Source organism: Scylla paramamosain, chromosome 24 (assembly GCF_035594125.1).
Source record: "Scylla paramamosain isolate STU-SP2022 chromosome 24, ASM3559412v1, whole genome shotgun sequence".
In the NCBI taxonomy this organism is placed as follows: Eukaryota; Metazoa; Arthropoda; class Malacostraca; order Decapoda; family Portunidae; genus Scylla; species Scylla paramamosain.
This window is the reverse complement of record NC_087174.1, coordinates 7,960,001-7,978,048: the sequence shown is the minus strand read 5'-3', so window position 1 is coordinate 7,978,048 and position 18,048 is coordinate 7,960,001. Positions and strand designations below refer to the sequence as shown.

General features: G+C 43.0%; 1 protein-coding gene and 1 long non-coding RNA gene across 9 annotated transcripts in view; both read left to right on the top strand.

Annotated features, from left to right (window-relative positions):
* The first annotated feature begins 449 nt into the window (after positions 1–449).
* Positions 450–8,498, top strand: LOC135112685 (uncharacterized). Its single transcript, XR_010274529.1, has 2 exons — positions 450–1,029; positions 2,056–8,498. It is a non-coding gene; the product is annotated as an uncharacterized LOC135112685 (long non-coding RNA).
* A 4,927-nt stretch (positions 8,499–13,425) lies between these two features.
* LOC135112940 (uncharacterized) overlaps positions 13,426–18,048 on the top strand; it is a 262,579-nt gene continuing 257,956 nt past the window's right edge. For 5 of the 8 annotated variants that reach the window (XM_064027894.1, XM_064027893.1, XM_064027892.1 and 2 more), the window contains exon 1: positions 13,426–13,600. In XM_064027894.1, the coding sequence (XP_063883964.1) occupies positions 13,441–13,600 (160 nt within the window). In that variant the 5' untranslated portion in view covers positions 13,426–13,440. The remainder of the gene's footprint in view (positions 13,601–18,048) is intronic. The other 3 variants (XR_010274625.1, XR_010274627.1, XR_010274626.1) reach the window with 2 other exon arrangements.

Genomic DNA, 18,048 nt, shown 5'->3' with positions numbered 1-18,048 from the left:
TCAGGCAACACTTGGTCATGAGGTTCATCTGTGAGGGAGGCAGTCTTTGTTTCCATTCTCTATACTGGGTACATTCCGGGCGACTTAATTAGTTGTCTCGGAAAAGCCTGCGTTTTATGTCACTTTAAAAATGTTAGGCGCAGAGCTTGTCGTGATTACAGTAACCAGACGCAGCAGGCCAAGTCTTGCACCGGTACTGGATCCCAAGAGCTACTCAGGCCGCTGAAAATAACACGTGTGTGTGTGTGTGTGTGTCTGTGTGTGTGTTGTATGTGTGTGTGTGTGTGTGTGGAGAGAGAGAGAGAGAGAGAGAGAGAGAGAGGAGAGAGAGAGAGAGAGAGAGAGAGAGAGAGAGGAGAGAGAGAGAGAGAGAGATTCATGCATACGAAATTAGATAAAAATAAAAAAGCACGCTCCATCGATACATGCCCACTTACACACACACACACACACACACACACACACACACACACACACACACACAAGCAAGCAAGCACGTAAACGAACAAACAAGCAAACAAACATGTATACATACACACAAACAAAGCGGCGGGAGGCATACAGACAGACGCAGACAAATGGCCACATGGACGGCAGAAAAATGGCAGCAATCCCCCACAATATTTCCAACCTAAAAAGTAATTAACAAGAAAAATGAAGATAAACAACCGTAAATATGACAGGTAAATAAATAATTATAAGGTATCACCTAGATAATTGTGACAAAGTAAGAACAGCAGGTTTGTCTGTCTGTGTTTGTGTGTGTGTGTGTGTGTGTGTGTGTGTGTGTGTGTGTGTGTGTGTGTGTGTGACCGAAAGTGACAATATAAATAATAAAACTGAATTTTCTTGTCGCGTGACGTGGTCGAACATGTACTGACCTCGGCTTCGGCTTCCTCTCCCTTCCCTCTCCTCTTCCACTCCTCTCCCTTCCCTCTCCTCCTCTCGCAGAGTTACCAGCTGGCCGTGAAGTTGGAGCCCACACTCACCCACGCCCACGTCAACTTGGGCGCGCTCTACCACACAAAGGTGAGTTTTGTTAAGAGTCAGGCGGGGATCCAGGTGAGCTCGGGTTGCCAGGTGAGTTCAGGTGTAAGAGGAGAAGCAGGTGAACAAGTTACGCTGGTGTGATTTACATGAAAGTTATGGCAGGTATTGGAAAGGTGGTTTGAGTAGGTATTTGTCCCTCAATTTTGGTCTTACCTGGAATATCATGTGGTATAAATGTGGTAAATGTTGTAGGTTATGGAATGTTTTCATGGTATAGTAAGGTTTAAGAGTATGACATAACTCTCTCCGAAAATAAGTCTAGCATGTTTATATAAAGCTTTAAAGAATTCTCAAGAACTTGCTTGTTAGTTACAGGAATCAGAGCGGCATGATATAAGCGAGGAGAGAGGATGAGGAGACTTTTATAGCGAGTAAAATGTGAATGAAGGGTTTTCGGGTAATGTTGTGTGTGTGTGTGTGTGTGTGTGTGTGTGTGAGAGAGAGAGAGAGAGAGAGAGAGAGAGAGAGAGAGAGAGAGAGAAGGGGGGGGAGGGGAGGCCGCTGAAATTAAAATTTGTAACTTAGGTTTATGATATTATGCAATAACTGGAGCGGTGCAGGAAACAACGTTACACGCACACTCACGCGCGCACGCACGCATGCACGCACGCACGCACACACACACGCACGCGCACACACACACACACACACACACACACACACACACACACACACACACACACACACACACACACACACACACACACACACACACCTATCTAGCTAACCAACCAACCAACAAACCAGAAAAACAAACAAGCAAACATTTTCAACGTTATTGTACTAATCTCTCTCTCTCTCTCTCTCTCTCTCTCTCTCTCTCTCTCTCTCTCCTCTCTCTCTCTCTCTCTCTCTCTCTCTCTCTCTCTCTCTCTCTCTCTCTCTCTCTCTCTCTCGTCCACTCCACCTCACTATCATTTCTATCAAAATCTTTTTCTACTGACTCACCCTCCGCTATCCACACTACCACCCATCAATCTTCCATCCTCCCGTTCACTTCCTCAGGGTGACTATACGAGGGCGTGGAGGCACTACCTTACCGCCCACGGCCTCGAGCCCTCCAACACCCTACTGCTGGAGAACATGGAGAAGCTACGCCGAGCACAAGACTTGAAGACCACAGCGTCCGGACTCCCGCACTGCCTCACGAAGTCCTGATGGTGGTGGAACCCGGGCCTCTGGTAGTTACTGTTGCCAAATGTACGGGGCGTGGTCTGCCGTGGGCGTGGGCGTAATGATGGGCGTAAAGGTGGACGTGGTATTGCTCGAAGGGGAAAGATTTGGGAAGTAGTGGAGGAGGTGAAGTGTTGGTGGTGTGGGTTGCCTTTGCCGTGTTACTGCTGCTGCTGCTGCTACTACTGATGCCGCCGCTGCTGTTCCTGCTACTGCTGATGCTTCGTTTGGGTTATTTCTAGTTTTTTATGTTGTTAGTGTAGGTGTGGTGTTTGTGTTTGTTTCTGATTTTTGTTTTATTGTACCACGGTGCTGATGAGGTGTTTTTGTGATGGTGGTGGTGGTGCGGTGCGTGGCGCGTGTGGCTGTGTTGATGAATGTGTCTTTTGGCGAGCTGATTGAATACTGTTTGGTCTTTCGTTTTAGTTTTTTTTTTTTTTTCCAGTGTTGGGTGGAGGGAATTCTGCAGTCATCTGAACACACCTACACTCAAATAAACACCAGGTTATTGCTTCCACACCCCTGCTATGGAAAAGGGAACACACACACACACACACACACACACACACATACACACACACACACACACACACACACACACACACACACACACACACACACACACACGGAATCCTTTGAAGCAGATTTTCATTTACCTTGTACTCACTGCAGTACACGACCCTTCTGTTACTCCTCCTCCTCTTTCTCCTCCTCCTCCTCCTCCTCCTCCTCTTCCTCCTCCTCCAGATTGTTTAAAACGTGCGGTCCTCGTCTCCTACTCCGTTTCCTTCGCTTTCCATCACGAGTGGAGGAAAATGGGATATAATTCAGATAAAATAATAGGAGAGTGTCGAAGTGCCGCAGCCCGCAGAGTGAGGCAGGTGTTTCCAAGGTGACGTGTGGGACGCGGGGGGCGGAGGCGGGGAGGAGTGTGTGGGTGAAGATTTTGCTGCGGACCTAACCAGACTGAAGGGGCTTGCTTGTTGTGGCTGTTGTTGTTGTGGTGATTGCTGTGGTGGTTGTAGTTGTTGTGGTTATTATTATTTTCACTTCTACTACTACTACTACTACTACTACAACTACCACTATTATATTGTCATTACTACTACTGCTACTATTACTACTACTACTACTACTACTACTACTACTACTACTACTACTACTACTACCACCACCACCACCATCATTACTACTAGAAGACGCTCCGTAAAGTCATATTTTTTAATCTTTTTACGTACTATATCATCTACTTCCTTAAACAATACTAAAAAAAACACTTCTCCCTTTAAAAAGAACACCCAGAAATATTCAAATACACTACACACACACACACACACACACACACACACACACACACACACACACACACACACACACACACACACACACACAACACCATCAATAAAAATCCTGTCTTTCCCCTTCCCCCTCCCCGTCTCCCCTTCCCCCTTAGCTATCCTACATCCCTCTCTTTACCCACCATTTTTCTCTCCCCCAGTTTCCTCCTCCGTCTCCCCCCTCCCCACCTCGGCGCAGAGTAGTGCTGATTGGGTGTCGCTGTTTTTCAGGTTCGGCTTGTCAGTTTCCCGTTTTTTGTCGCTTTTTCGTACGTTGGACCTGTATTTGGGGCATTGTGAGACTAATGTTGTTAGAGAGAGAGAGAGAGAGAGAGAGAGAGAGTATACTTGTGTGTGTGTGTGTACGATGCATGCTAATTTCGATAGACGGAACGTGTTAGCTTCCCTGCGAACAGTGCAAATGGCAACCCTCAGATAATGCAACACTCCACGCCACACTGCACAACACGCCGCAACACAAAGCAATACATGTCACCGGGATGCAACAACACACTGCCACACACACGTCAACACATTACACTCCACTTCATAACACCTCTCCCGCCACAACACTGCAAGCAAGCCATATTAACGCTCATCACACACCGCACACTATTCACCATACAACACCACCACAATACACGGCCACTCATCACCATCATATATTGTTTTAGGGCACCACCTCACGCCACACCATACTACATACCATATCACCATAACATACATCACCATTCTAATCACCACACCACTTACACGGAAAGCACAGCGCAAGGACGCCACGCTTTGAGCCACAGCAACACAGGAAGTTTAGGCCTCAGATCCAGTCGAGATGGATAGGTGGAAGAGGAATTACAGAACCAGACTAGAACCTCAAACCCAAAACAGAACAAGAGCAGGGGAAAAAGAAGAGTAGCTAAGGTGTGAGGGGAGGAAAAATGCAAAAATGCTCTAAATTCACATAGAAAAATAAGAAAATAAGGATTGTGCGTTTTTTTTTTTTTTTTTTTTGGTGTAATATGAAGAATATAACCAGACAGAATTAGAAACTCAACCATAAAAAGAAATATAAATAAAAGTAACAGAGGAGTAAGGAAAAAAAAAACTGTCACATTGAAAACGGGGAAAAAAATAGGGATATCACACTGCACTTGGTTTTTTTTTATTTCCGTGCTTAGTTCACTCGGGGGAAAAAAAAATGAGCATTACTATTATTAAAGTATTTGCGCCTTTTCTAGAATGATGCCAGCAATTAAGGGATGCATGACTGGGAATTACACGGCAACGCTCTGGAATTAAAGCGGTAATCAACATATTTCGGTTAATGCACTGATTTATCGAAGAGTGCGGAGGGGCAAGGGAAAGAGGTGATGATGATGATGATGATGATGATGATGATGATGGCGGCTAGTGCTGGCAACCGTGATATACCTGAGAGAGAAGGGAAAATAAAAAGAAATGATTCGGCAGGTAGCGTGACGTGATGAGTGATGGACGTGACAGTGACATGGTGATGGTGATGAGAGTGACGCAATACCTGACAGGTGTGACGTGAATTAGGGAATTACTTCTCTCATGGATTTGTGTGATTTAGTGACGCCATTGACTTCTATTACTACGACTATAAATGAAACAGCGTGCAATGTAATAGTAAAGAGTTAAAAAAAAATATTCGTGACATTTCCTCGCGACACATTTTCCTTTCCAAACGTCATGATGAAAAGCGGAATGAATTGTACCCTCGAGTTAGTGTACCCGAGGGTGGAATTGTACCCAGCGTTGGTAATTCCCTTCATTCCTCCTCCAGTGTCATGGGGAAAGTGTTAAATAAATAGCTTATATTTGCGTTCGTCACTTGCAATGCTACTGCCGCCGACTCGGTTGCCGTCGCTGCTGCTGCTGCTATTGCTACTGGTGACTGCTGACTTATTGTGGCCTGCTGTGTACTCTTGAAAGTTGCGTCTTCTTTTCTTTTTTTTTTCATTCTTTTCCTTTTCTGATAGCTGCTGCCTCTTCTGACTGCTATTACTAGTAACTCTGTTTTATATTACTGACTAACTGACTGACTGACTGACTGACTGACTGACTGACTGACTGACTGACTGACTACTACTACTACTACTACTACTACTACTACTACTACTACTACTACTACTACTACTACTACTACTACTACTACTACTACTAATAATAATAATAATAATAATAATAATAATAATAATAATAATAATAATACCACCACCACCACGACTGTAACCATACTCGTACACTACTAAAAGATCGCAGGAACAAACAAAACGACACTAACCTTGAAAATTGACGACATACGAGAGTAGAGAGAATCACCAAGGGCACGGGGATAAGGAGGAAAGTTGAGGAGATAACAGAAAGTAAAGGACGTGAGATGTAGCGAAGACATAGGAGAGGTACATGGGATTTCTTCGCCCCCGCACCACCCTCAGGAGCCGCATTAGGGGGATTAAGTGGGCTACAGCCTCTTCGGGAGCTCCCAGGTCGATGGTACCCGTTTGTTTTTTGCTGCCCAAGTTATAATTTATCGTTATGGCCGACCTACCGCTAACACTACTACTACTACTACTACTACTACTCTCTCTCTCTCTCTCTCTCTCTCTCTCTCTTAGTAGCGGTGGTGGGAATGGAGTGCTGGAATTTTAATGGCGTGTTTCTTAGCCGCGTTGCCCTTTTTATTATTGTCATTACTTTTTTCCCCTAACGAGGTAATGGGATCGTTTGTTAGCATGACGTACGGTTACGGGGGGAGGCGGTGAAGAGGGTGTGTGCGTTGGCAAGACGTGTAGGAGTACTGGTAAACATTGTGGGGCTATTCCAGAGGCCAAAAGGGATGCGAGGCCTACTCGTATAGTCATTTCACGGGGGTTTTATGGGCCAGTGTTTGAGATGGGAAGGTGGGAGCGTGGGAGGGTTCAGGTTAGGTGGTGGTGAAACTTTTAAAGGGAGAGATGATTTTAGGAGCCTTAACTGGAGAGCTACTGTGTTAAGGGAGTGTTAAAGGGGAGGGTGTTGGATTCCTGTGTTGCCTGACGCTAGTGTTTCATTCATTCATTCATATGTTCATTCATTCATTCAAGAGCGAAGGTTCTTGTCGAGAGCGAGGCAGAGAGGGAGCTTTAGGAGTTGTTTTCAAGTGGATGTTCTCTTCCAGTCGGGGTAATATTTATGATATTGTTCATTTTGAGTGACGTTACCTGGCTCTGAGAAACGTTTCAGTGACGTTTTAGTAAATATCTTATGTTTGGCAAAAATTTAATGACTGTTTTCAAAGGGATGTTCTTTTCCAGACTGGAGAATATCAAAGGAATTGTACATTTCGAGAACCTGAGTTGATTTTAAAAAAGTTTTCAGGGTTTTCCCTAGAAATTACTTTTTTTTTACTTGTTTTCAAGGGAATCTGGTCCTTAGTTTGGGAAATGTAAAAGTAATTCTTAATTCTAAGGACATTAATTTATTTTTGGGAAATTTAAGGGATTTTGCAAAGTTTTATGTGCTATTTTCAAGGAGCTGTTTGCTTAAATTTGAAGATGGTGAAGAAAATACTGATTTTAAGGAACGTTAATTGACTTGCCTTAAAAATAGCTTGACTGACCAACACACCAACGCACCAAATCATTGATTGACTGACTGACTGACTACCTGATTGACCGCCAAGCTTCACTGATTAGATAACCATTCCAGCATTGAAGATCGTCTGATGAGGTAAACCAGTGATTGACAAAATTGAGTGAGGGGTGAAATGACCGTCTTATTGACACACTGACTGGCTGGCTGCGAGGAAGGTGTGTGTGTGTGTGTGTGTGTGTGTGTGTGTGTGTGTGTGTGTGTGCGCGCTCGCTCGCGTGTGTGCGTGCCTGCGCGCGCGAGGCGGTGGCGCGAGGCGAGAGGCTTTGTGAGTCCTAAGGGAGATTAGATTGTACAGCCACGCACTGCTCGGGGGAAGAAAATACGTAATTAGGTCATTAGGGTTTATTGTGTGTGTGTGTGTGTGTGTGTGTGTGTGTGTATGTGTGTGTGTGTGGTTATTTGTATGTTTCTTATTTTTGGGTGTGTATAGGTCTAAATGTGTGTTAGTTTATTTTATTATTTCTAAGTGTGTTTAGGTGTGTGTGTGTGTGTGTGTGTGTGTGTGAATGTGCGTGCGAGCGTGCGAATACGGGCGTGCCATGTATAATCCAAGCACACACGTCTGCAGCGCGGCTCACACATCGATCCCGCTTCGTCGTGGTGTGCGGGAATCAATCTGGTCGACAAGGCAGAGTGATTTTCTGTGTTTATCGGCAGCGAGGCGAGGCAGCGGCAGGTCACGCAGGACACCCACCCGCCCGCCGGCTGTTTGCTCGTGGAGTTGAGGACAAAGACAAATAATCATATACACTGTTAGTAATCCGCTTGCTAGGTATAACTATTTACAATTCTATATATATAAACGAGTATATACTACACCTACATACTACATACAAACGTTCTTAACCTTCGCTTGTAACATGAAGGATTACCGAAGGTTGCTGGAGGTGTGTAGGGGGACGGGTGGGTGGGTGGGTTGGGAGAGAGTAGCCCACAACACAGTGCCGGCGTGGGTCGGGCGGCGTGGCGTGGTGGTCACTGTATATATGGTGTGTGCATAACCCGTGTGTCAACCCATACCTGTGTTAAGCCAAGTCCTGCTCACATTCCGGGGCTGAGGGTGCTTGGACCACAAGGAAGCTTTGGGTTTTCAAAAAATTACATCAGCATGTATAAAAAAAGCAACGTTTTCAGTTTTCCTTGTGTTTTTGAAGTCATCTCAGCCTCATTCTATCCCCCTCTGGTCGACTGGACTGTAGTTTGTACCGCTGTAGGTGTGAGCTAACCAGAAAAATCGCTATTTTTGTAGAAAGTATGTAATAAATATTTTCATGAGCCGTATATGTAGTCTTTCATTTCTTGGTCCTTCCCTAAAGACAGCAGCGATGATGCGCCACCAAGAAATCCCCCAAGATGGAAAAACAAAGAAGCGCCAGAGAGCGAAGACGTGGCCCGAGATGGAGGTGGAGATACTGGAGCAGTGAACGGAACACGACGAGGTAAGGGTGTTATGCAAAGCAGATATAGATTACGCTTCGATAAACCATCAGGGAGGAAGGAGAAGAGAAAGAATAGAAAAAAAAGTACCTTAACGTCTGACTTTTAGAACGAAGAGGGTAGTGTAATATTGGCAGTAATGGTAATAGCAATAGCGGTGATGGTAGTGGTCCCCTTGACACTGGCAGTCTATTGTATTCCTGACAGGAGGAAAGAGAGAAGAGGGCGGCTGCTCCTGCGCCGCCTCCTCTGAGACTTGAGTCCATTTGTGTATCGGCAAAACCCTGGAAAAATACGGACTAAAAGGGAAGAGGAAGATTGTATGGTGCCCTCTGGAGATGCTTAACTGTCTGGCAGGGAAAGAGAGAGAGAGAGAGAAAGAGACCCTGCAATGAAGACAATTGTATAGAGAGCTATTGGATTGAATTAGCGTACAAGTTTGAAGCACCAATGCAACAATGAACCACGCACTGAGGCTGTTGTAGTTATGATACAGGTGGATGAATAACGTGAAAAAAAAGAACGTGACAATGGATATGGAGAGAGATCACAGTGAAAGTTTTGGCTGGGGGGTTGATTATACTGAAAGCAACACAGTACGTAGTGAAAAGTACAACACAGCATCACGAGCATTGTCCCTCTGTACTGCGTGGGGAGCGTGGCCGTGCATGCTCCCTCTCTCTTTCGTGCCTCGAGGTGGCTGCTGGAGCTGAGCCGGCCTGCTAATGAGCCACGCAATGCCTCACTTCATTACGCGCCTCAGCCTTGGCACAATTAGTGTTGCGTGCATATACGTAATTTTTTTTTTTTTCAATTTGCTCTTCAATAAATCGCTTTTTGAAAATCTCCACGACCCGTTTTACTCAACAGTTCATTATCTTTTCCTGCATTTTTTTATTTTTCGTATCTTTTTTCCATTAAACTTTTCCAACCCATCTTTTTTTTTCGACCTTGATTGCAACTAAACTTCAAAATGGAAAATAAAATATGCTGTTGCTGCTGCTGCTCCTCCTCCACCTAATTATTTCGCGCCAAAAAAATGTTGACGTCTGCACTCAGCGAAGCTTCAAAACAGTCAGTTACCTTTTTTTATTTTTTATTTTTTTTATTTAGTTCGTACTAGTATTTGCTTCACTCCGGAACCAGTTTCAATATTAGGAAAGTATATACTGTCCCTTATTTGTACGTTATTTTATTCCGGTTTCATTTTCTCGTTTCTACATATTATGCAGTGAGTTTTTGTTTGTGTGCATGTGCGCGTGTGAGGGGTGGGGGCTCTCTCTCTCTCTCTCTCTCTCTCTCTCTCTCTCTCTCTCTCTCTCTCTCTCTCTCTCTCTCTCTCTCTCTGCGTGGTGTGTGAACTCTAAATTTCATGTTGTTTTGTGTTCAGCCTCGGTGCACATGTTTGTCTTAATGGATGTTTGCAGTGTGTGTGTGTGTGTGTGTGTGTGTGTGTGTGTGTGTGTGTGTGTGTTGTGCAGCTTAAATGTTATCAAATTTAAGTGGAACACACTTTTCATTCCCCTCGCAGCAATAGTTCCACACTTAAGGGAGAAAAGTCCATATTACACACACTTTCACAAGACTATTTGCATTACTACTATTGCACAAACACTCTCGCAGGGAAAATAAAGAAGAGCAAGTTAGGGAAAATAGAAGCCAGGAAAGCTAATTTCAGTTACCATTATACAAACACTCACAGAGGTTAAGTAAGAAAAGCAAGTTAAGAAAACAGAAGAGAGAGAGAGAGAGAGAGAGAGAGAGAGAGAGAGAGAGAGAGAGAGAGAGAGAGAGAGAGGAGAGAGAGAGAGAGAGAGAGAGAGAGAGAGAGAGGAGAAAAGAAAAGGATTACCATTATTATACAAGCTCTTATATAGGTTAAAAAAATCAAGATAGAAAAATAAAAAAACAAATGGGATTATTTCAATTACCATTATCATACAAACATTCAAGGGAACTAAGTAAGAAAAACAAGTTAGGAAAATAGCAGAGAGAGAGAGAGAGAGAGAGAGAGAGAGAGAGGAAGTGGTATCGAAAGAGGAGGATAGAGGTGGGAGGAAGGGGGAGCAGGAGGAGGAGGCATCCTAGAATAAGATTTTCGGACAAAGGCTGAATGAGATCGTTGAGTGTCCTGCCGTGGGGTGTTCTGAAGGGACTGTCATCTGCGCCTCCACGATACTGCCTGAAGGAGGTAGCGGAGGTGAGGGGCTGTTCTCCTCCTTCTCTTCCTGCTCCACAGACTCCTTGCTATGACTTGCCGAGTGACTCCTTGCCAAGTTATGAAGTAAGAAGAAATGGAAGGAATACGAAATTGGTTCAGAGAGAGAGAGAGAGAGAGAGAGAGAGAGAGAGAGAGAGAGAGAGAGAGAGAGAGAGAGAGAGAGAGAGAGAGAATGTTTGTCGTGGTGTGATTTAAAAGGCTGATGAAGGATTTTGCCGTGCTAATGCCGCGGTAATGGAGTGGAATGGTCCTGAAAAATACACGTTGTTCATCCCTGTACAGAGGAGAGAGTGGTCTTAAAAAGGGAAGAGAAAACTGCATCACTGGCGCTGGGATGAAAGGGAACAGCTGGAATGGTGGTGGCGATAGTGGTATTGGTGGTGATGATGGTAGTGGTGGTAACGCTGCTACTACTACTACTACTACTACTACTACTATTACAGCTACTAATATTACTGGATGAAGTATATCTAAATCTTAAGAATATTAGTTTTTTATACAGATTGAAATGAAAAAAAGTTGAGAATGTAAAAAAAACATTTACACAAAAGATAAACTATAATAAGATATATACAATACGATAGCCACATTTAAATAAAGACGTACTACCCTTACATCTAAACAATCAAATACCTAATAAATGAAAAAAAAAAGAAAATACTAAAACCAAAATTAAAGAGACTGAAATAAGAGAATTCAGCTTTTGTCAAAACTAGTCTTTATTTTTTCATGTGCACTAGGCTTCCCTTCATTATGATCACCTGATACCGAAACGTAGGATGAAACGTAATCAAAACCCCTGAATGAAATGACACAGTATCCAATAATCCTTCACGCCTTGATTACTGTGAAAACAATAAAAGGGAAATTAATAGCATCACTCCCAACAAATACGGTGTTTTCCTCTCATAAAGTTGGTCGTATTAGGCTGCAGGCAATATTTATTTTGGTGATTTATTGCCCCGCTCAACTTTTTGCCGGTAAGTAAAGAGTGAACCATCAATAGAACAGCGACGGTGATAATGACAGTAACAATGGCAGGGAGTAAATGGTGAGTAATCCTTTGAATAATATAGTAACTAGTATGTACCAATAAGTAAGAAGTAAATAATCAGTAAAACAATGATGACGATAATGACTGTAATAATGCCAGTGAATGGGAAGTAATTTAAATGATAAGAACAGTAATTGCATCAAGTGAAAAGTAAATCATTATAACAATAAAGATAATAATATTGACTCTAAAAACAATAACGATAATTAGATATAAGCTTAAAAAATATACCTGACACACATTTTTCTATTGAATTAAAACTAAACCATAATAAGATTCCAAAGATAATATTAACCAAAAAAATAACACTAATGATGATTTTAATCGTAATTTCTAGACTTGAGTTTGTAATTTGCAAGCTAACCTTCAGTAATCATTCATAGTAATTAAAGTAGTAGTAGTTATAATGACGCGTAATGATAGTAATAAAGCAATAGTCGATAGTCTGGCAGCCTCCCTCGGGATGGTTAGCAGAAGCGATTTCAATAAGTTATTTGGCTTTTATCTCTCTCTTGGGAGTGGCGTAGACGACCCGCGTGGCTAGATAATGGTGCCCTGGTAATGGAATCTCTCTCTCTCTCTCTCTCTCTCTCTCTCTCTCTCTCTCTCTCTCTGATGCTCGTAAAATGCCGGAAGTCTTTGTTTATGTACATTGAGATTACTACTACTACTACTACTACTACTAGCTATAATGCCAAAGCAATACTACTGTTTTCTTTCTACCCTCTTACCATTTTCTGAGGCCAAGCAGGTATACAGCGAAGATACAGTGCTATGTGCTGCTACTATAATCTACTATTACTACTACTACTACTACTACTAACTCAATAGCAGCAACAATAGTAGTAGTAGCAGTAGTAGTAGTAGTAGTAGTAGTAGTAGTAGTAGTAGTAATAATAATAATAATAATAATAATAATAATAATAATAATAATAATAATAATAATAATAATAAACCAACAACAAGAACAAAACAAACTTCTGTGGAGGCAGCCTGGGTTGACAAGACTCATGATGTACATTATGAAACCTCATTTATTAGAAGTTCGGGAAATACTTCATGAATCTTAAATGACAATTCCTTCAACGGAGAAAACACATTTTTCTGTATTTCCCGAGCTGTACCTGTAGCGGCTATGTTGATGTTATTTACGTACACAGATACATTACCTTTTAATTGTTATATTGCTCTCTGGTCACCGGAAATTAGTTATAGTCCGAGAGGAGTTCTTATTTGTGCGATTGCAATTTACAATTATTAATGACGCTGATAAATTAATGGCCAAAGGTGGTGCGCAGTATGAAACAGGAGTACCAACCTCTGAAAATGACAGTGCGGCAATTAGGAGCTTTCTGAATGCAAGGATTTCTGAATATATATACGTACATGGCGAGTAGAATATTGCATTACACTCAGTTGGTATTCACGTGAAATTGGAGAGAGAGAGAGAGAGAGAGAGAGAGAGAGAGAGAGAGAGAGAGAGAGGGGGGGGGGGGTAGTTAGAGATAGAGATGGTACACAATAATTCGTCTCCTGCTCGGGACTCCAACCAGCAGCCATCCTCCTCCGCGCTGCCGTGGTGTGATGGTCAGCTAGTGCCCGCCCGTGTTTTGTTGAACTTTTGTGCATTTCCGAGGAGATCCGGTGCCCCTTGTGTATCCAGACGAAAAGGTACGATGTCAATGCCCTTGTTGCGTTTGTCATTGTTCTGTGGAAGGTTATTTTTACTGGGAAACCGAGGTAATGTCAGGGTGTGTTAGGTGGCGCAAGGCTGGTCTGCGCTGGGTGGCGGCTGGAGAGGCGGAGTTATGGTAACTTTTCGGAATGTTTTCAGGGAATTATAGGTTTTTATGGTCCATATTCCCGCGGGTAAAGCTTATATGGGTTGGCGTGTGTATGGATTACTGCATGCAGGAAATATTAGTCGTATTGTAACTGTGAGGGGAAAGATAAGCTTGGTAATGTTGGAGGGACTGTTATCCTAGTCACGTCCGCCATCCCCTCCCATTTTCCGTTTTCTTTCCTCGTCTTATTTTTTTTTTTTTGTTGATACATGACCCTCCCATTTTTCGTTTTCTTTCCTCGACGTACGACATACGATTTTATTCTTGGTTTGCTTTACATATCTGGTATCTATATCTTTTTTCTCGTGTTTCTAGCTTATTTTTGTTTCCTCAAGGAACAGGGAGGTGCCCGTGCGAGGCTAGCAGGTGACGTCACTAGCTTCTCCGTCACTACCTAGATAAATGCCTAGTTAAATGCCTTATTATTAAATGTCCCGCCGTCCACCTTCCTGCTGCCCCGTGTTTGTGTCCTTGCCTTTCTTTCCTCATTGTCGTCGTTTTCTTCCTAATTGTACGTATCAATGTTTTCTTCTTGTTTCACTATTTCGATGCAATATTTACTGCCTGCCACATGTTCTACCCTTCACCCGCCTCCTCCCAGTCACCTCCCCTTCCCCCTTCCTCCTCTTCCTCCGTCTCCTTCCACCTTCCGCTCGTCGCACTCGTTTACTCGTTCCCTTGTTTGTCTCTACGTGATCTCTCGTTGTTAATAAGGCCTTGAATGTTTGCATAATATCTACATTTATGCTTCGTTCTGTACTGGCTAGTGTCCTCATAGTATGTAATGTGTAAGTTCTTCCCGCGTGGCTAGATAATGGTGCCCTGGTAATGGAATATTTCTCTCTCTCTCTCTCTCTCTCTCTCTCTCTCTCTCTCTCTCTCTCTCTCTCCTCTCTCTCTCTCTCTCTCTCTCTCTCTCTCTCTCTCTCTCTCCTCTCTCTCTCTCTCTCTCTCTCTCTCTCTCTTTTCATGCCCCTCCTGAGTTTCCCCACTCTCCCCCACGCACCTTAGCATGAAATAAGGACTTCCTAGCCTACCCTAACCACACGTAATATCTTCCTTCCTAGTTTACTCCAACCTCAAGTAAAAAAACTTCATCCTTAACTTCTCTCTCACGTAACAACTTCTAGCAATCCTATATGTTTTCTCCCTGACATCAGATCGCTCAAAAATTCACCTCTTGTACAATTACTCGCATTAGGCTTCGTCACTTTACTCGACAGGGGCTTAGTTTATTCGTCAGTTTTCTCTAAAGAACACTGGCTGATGTTCGCCCTAATAATACGTATTCTGACATTTTAACTGACGGTGAAAGAATGCCACTATGATTTCTCACCGTCAATGTCTTACCTACTAAAACAAACTTTGTGACTGAGATGTGTTGGCCTCGCTGTGTCTTCGGTGTGTCATCCTCAGGTGCATGCACGAGACGCAAAGGAGTCATTTGTTTTATTCTGTTAATTTGTAGGATCATCTTAATAATAGGGTTGTTGCCGTCAGCGCGTCACACATGCAGAAAGACAGCACATCTTGCCTTCATAATTCTGTGATTTGTGGTATCTCCTTAAGCTTGGTCTGTTTTTTTTTTTTTTTTTTTTTTTTTTTTTTGATAGGCATTTTTGTTCACATTTGTTACCCCTCATATAAAACTTATATAACTTAGATGGACGCCGCTGATATCTAAAGAAATTATAGTTAAAAATTGCAAGAAAAAAAAAAAGCATGATTCCTGAAGACACCGCTGGGAGGCTAAGGAGCAGTCGTGTATTACAATAGCATAAGTGCGTATAGTTTTATATGTACCGATTAAAATCGTCTCGGATCTCTCAAATGAAGAAACAAAGCCTAGTATTGTCAGGTGGTTAAGAAATTAGGTGATTATTGTATGCCTTATCACTTCTGCTTCTATAATGATAGTGATGCATGAGGGAGAGATGCAGGAGGGAAGCAAATGCGAGGCTTGGAGGGTAATGAATGAGCATGCCGTGGACACTCGTAATTGGACGATTGAAGTAGTGGCGCCTTGTGATTGGTCGCATAAACACAGTTGAGTACTGACAACGCCGGGAATTACAAGCAGCGCCGAGATGCCTATTGACGAACTAAAGGTCATTCCAAAGTACACTCCTGTCTGCCGGTATTCTGGTTTTCTTAAGTACGATATGCCAAGCTGCACCGTAGGCTTGGAGAGAAAAGAAAAGGGAGGATTATTAGCAGGATAAAAGAATGAAGCAGCGAAAAGAAAAGGGAGGATTATTAGCATGATAAAAGAATGAAGCAGCTATTTTCAGAGGCAGTGAAGCGACAGGTGTCAACAACGTAAAGGTTGAAAAAGAAAAAGGCAAAAAAGATTATGGTCATTACTACTACTACTACTACTACTACTACTACTACTACTACTACTACTACTACTAATAATAATAATAATAATAATTAGTATTCCATAATTTTAACTACACTGCGTCAGAAGGCCACTAACTTGTATTAATGAGAAGGTAAAAATCAGGCATTAAGTGGAGTCTAGGTAATTGTTCAGTGGTATTGATAGTTTAAGGACGAAGTAATACTGGTGCATGTCAATGTGACTGAAATAAAAAAAATTGTCAGGCGTGAGTCATGGAGGACATGTGGATGGAATTACGCACCTGTTCTGAAGGCATAATTATTGTTCCTGAAATCCTGTTAACATGCAGGTGACACCACATGACTCGGGGACTGACGCTCCAGCCTCTTACCTGTGTGTGTGAGTTTACCTAGTTGTAGTCCGCAGGGTTCGAGTCAAGCTCCTGTGTGTGTGTGTGTATTTGTGTTGAGTGGAGTTAATTAACGCTGGATCGTTACGTTTCCTCAGCGTGCAGGTAAAATGTCATTATCACAGGTGTTCTCTGAGGTGTTCGTACCCTCGTGGCCCTTCACCTTGTATTTCTCTCCTCCTCCTCCCCCTACACTTCCTGCTTCTCGTCTTTCTTCCCCCCAGTTGTCTCTCCTCCAGGCCCTCATCTTTCTCCCTTCCCTTCTTGACTTTCCATTCTCTCTCTCTCTCTCTCTCTCTCTCTCTCTCTCTCTCTCTCTCTCTCTCTCTCTCTCTCTCTCTCTCTCTCTCTCTCTCTCTCTCTCTCTCTCTCTCTCTCTCTTGTCATCCCTGTTTCGTCTCCCTATTCTCCTTTCCTCCTTCCCAACTTCTTCCCTTACGTATCTCTCTCCTTTTCGCTTGTCTCTTTCCTTCTCTCTGTCCTTCTCTTTCCTTTGACACTTCAGTACATCTCAAATCTTTACCTTCGTTTCCCACGCCTTCCTTTTCACCTTCCTACTTTTATTCCCCCGAGGTGTGGTGGCGCATTGGTAAGGATCGTGATCTGAAAGTCAGACATCCGAAACCCAGTCGCTTAGGGAGAGACCGGAAGAGAAAGAGTGAGTGGAAACTTTCTCTTGTTACTGTAGCTTGACAGTATTTAGAGACGCTTTGCTCTCTCACCATAACAATTTTCAAAGGCCACAGAGATGATTTCCCGGGTTCCTTAGAGTGTTTTTCCACTTAGTAGTGTAGAAATGCTGTTTATCTGCCACTAGAACCATAATAACAACCTTAAAAACCCTTGTCACTTCAGCTAGAGCCTTTGGAATATGTTAGTGGAGGTGAACCCAGAAGTGTTTCATAATATACACCTTAACCGTTTAGGTAATTGGTGTGTGTTTTCATTGTATCCTATTTCATCTTTTTTGTCTGTCTTTCTTATTCTGATTCTTTTTTCTACTTTTTCCTCATTCTATAGCCTCTCGACTTCGTTTATTCTTTTATTTTCAATTTAAATGTCGTGTGTGTGTGTGTGTGTGTGTGTGTGTGTGTGTGTGTGTGTGTGTGTGTGTGTGTGTGTGTGTGTGTGTGTGGGCTCTACAAATTTGTGAGGAAGCCTTGCGTGTTTGTACTTGAATTCTCGTAATTTAATTCTTAAATTCTGACTTGCTATCCCTGTCTCTTCTCTTTTCTAGTTCTTCTTTCCTCTTCTCTGCTTGTTTTATCTTCATCCTCCTACTCTTTTATTATTTACTTATTTCTAATGCTGCTTTCTGGTGTAAATCCTCCTCCTCCTCCTCCTCCTCCTCCTCCTCCTCCTCCTCCTCCTCCTCCTCCTCCTCCTCCTCCTCCTCCTCCTCTTCTCCCTCCTCCTCCTGATTTTCTACCTACTCGTTTGTGCTCTTGTTAATTGCCGTTGAACTCCTCCTCCTCCTCCTCCTCCTCCTCCTCCTCCTCCTCCTCCTCCTCCTCCTCTTCCT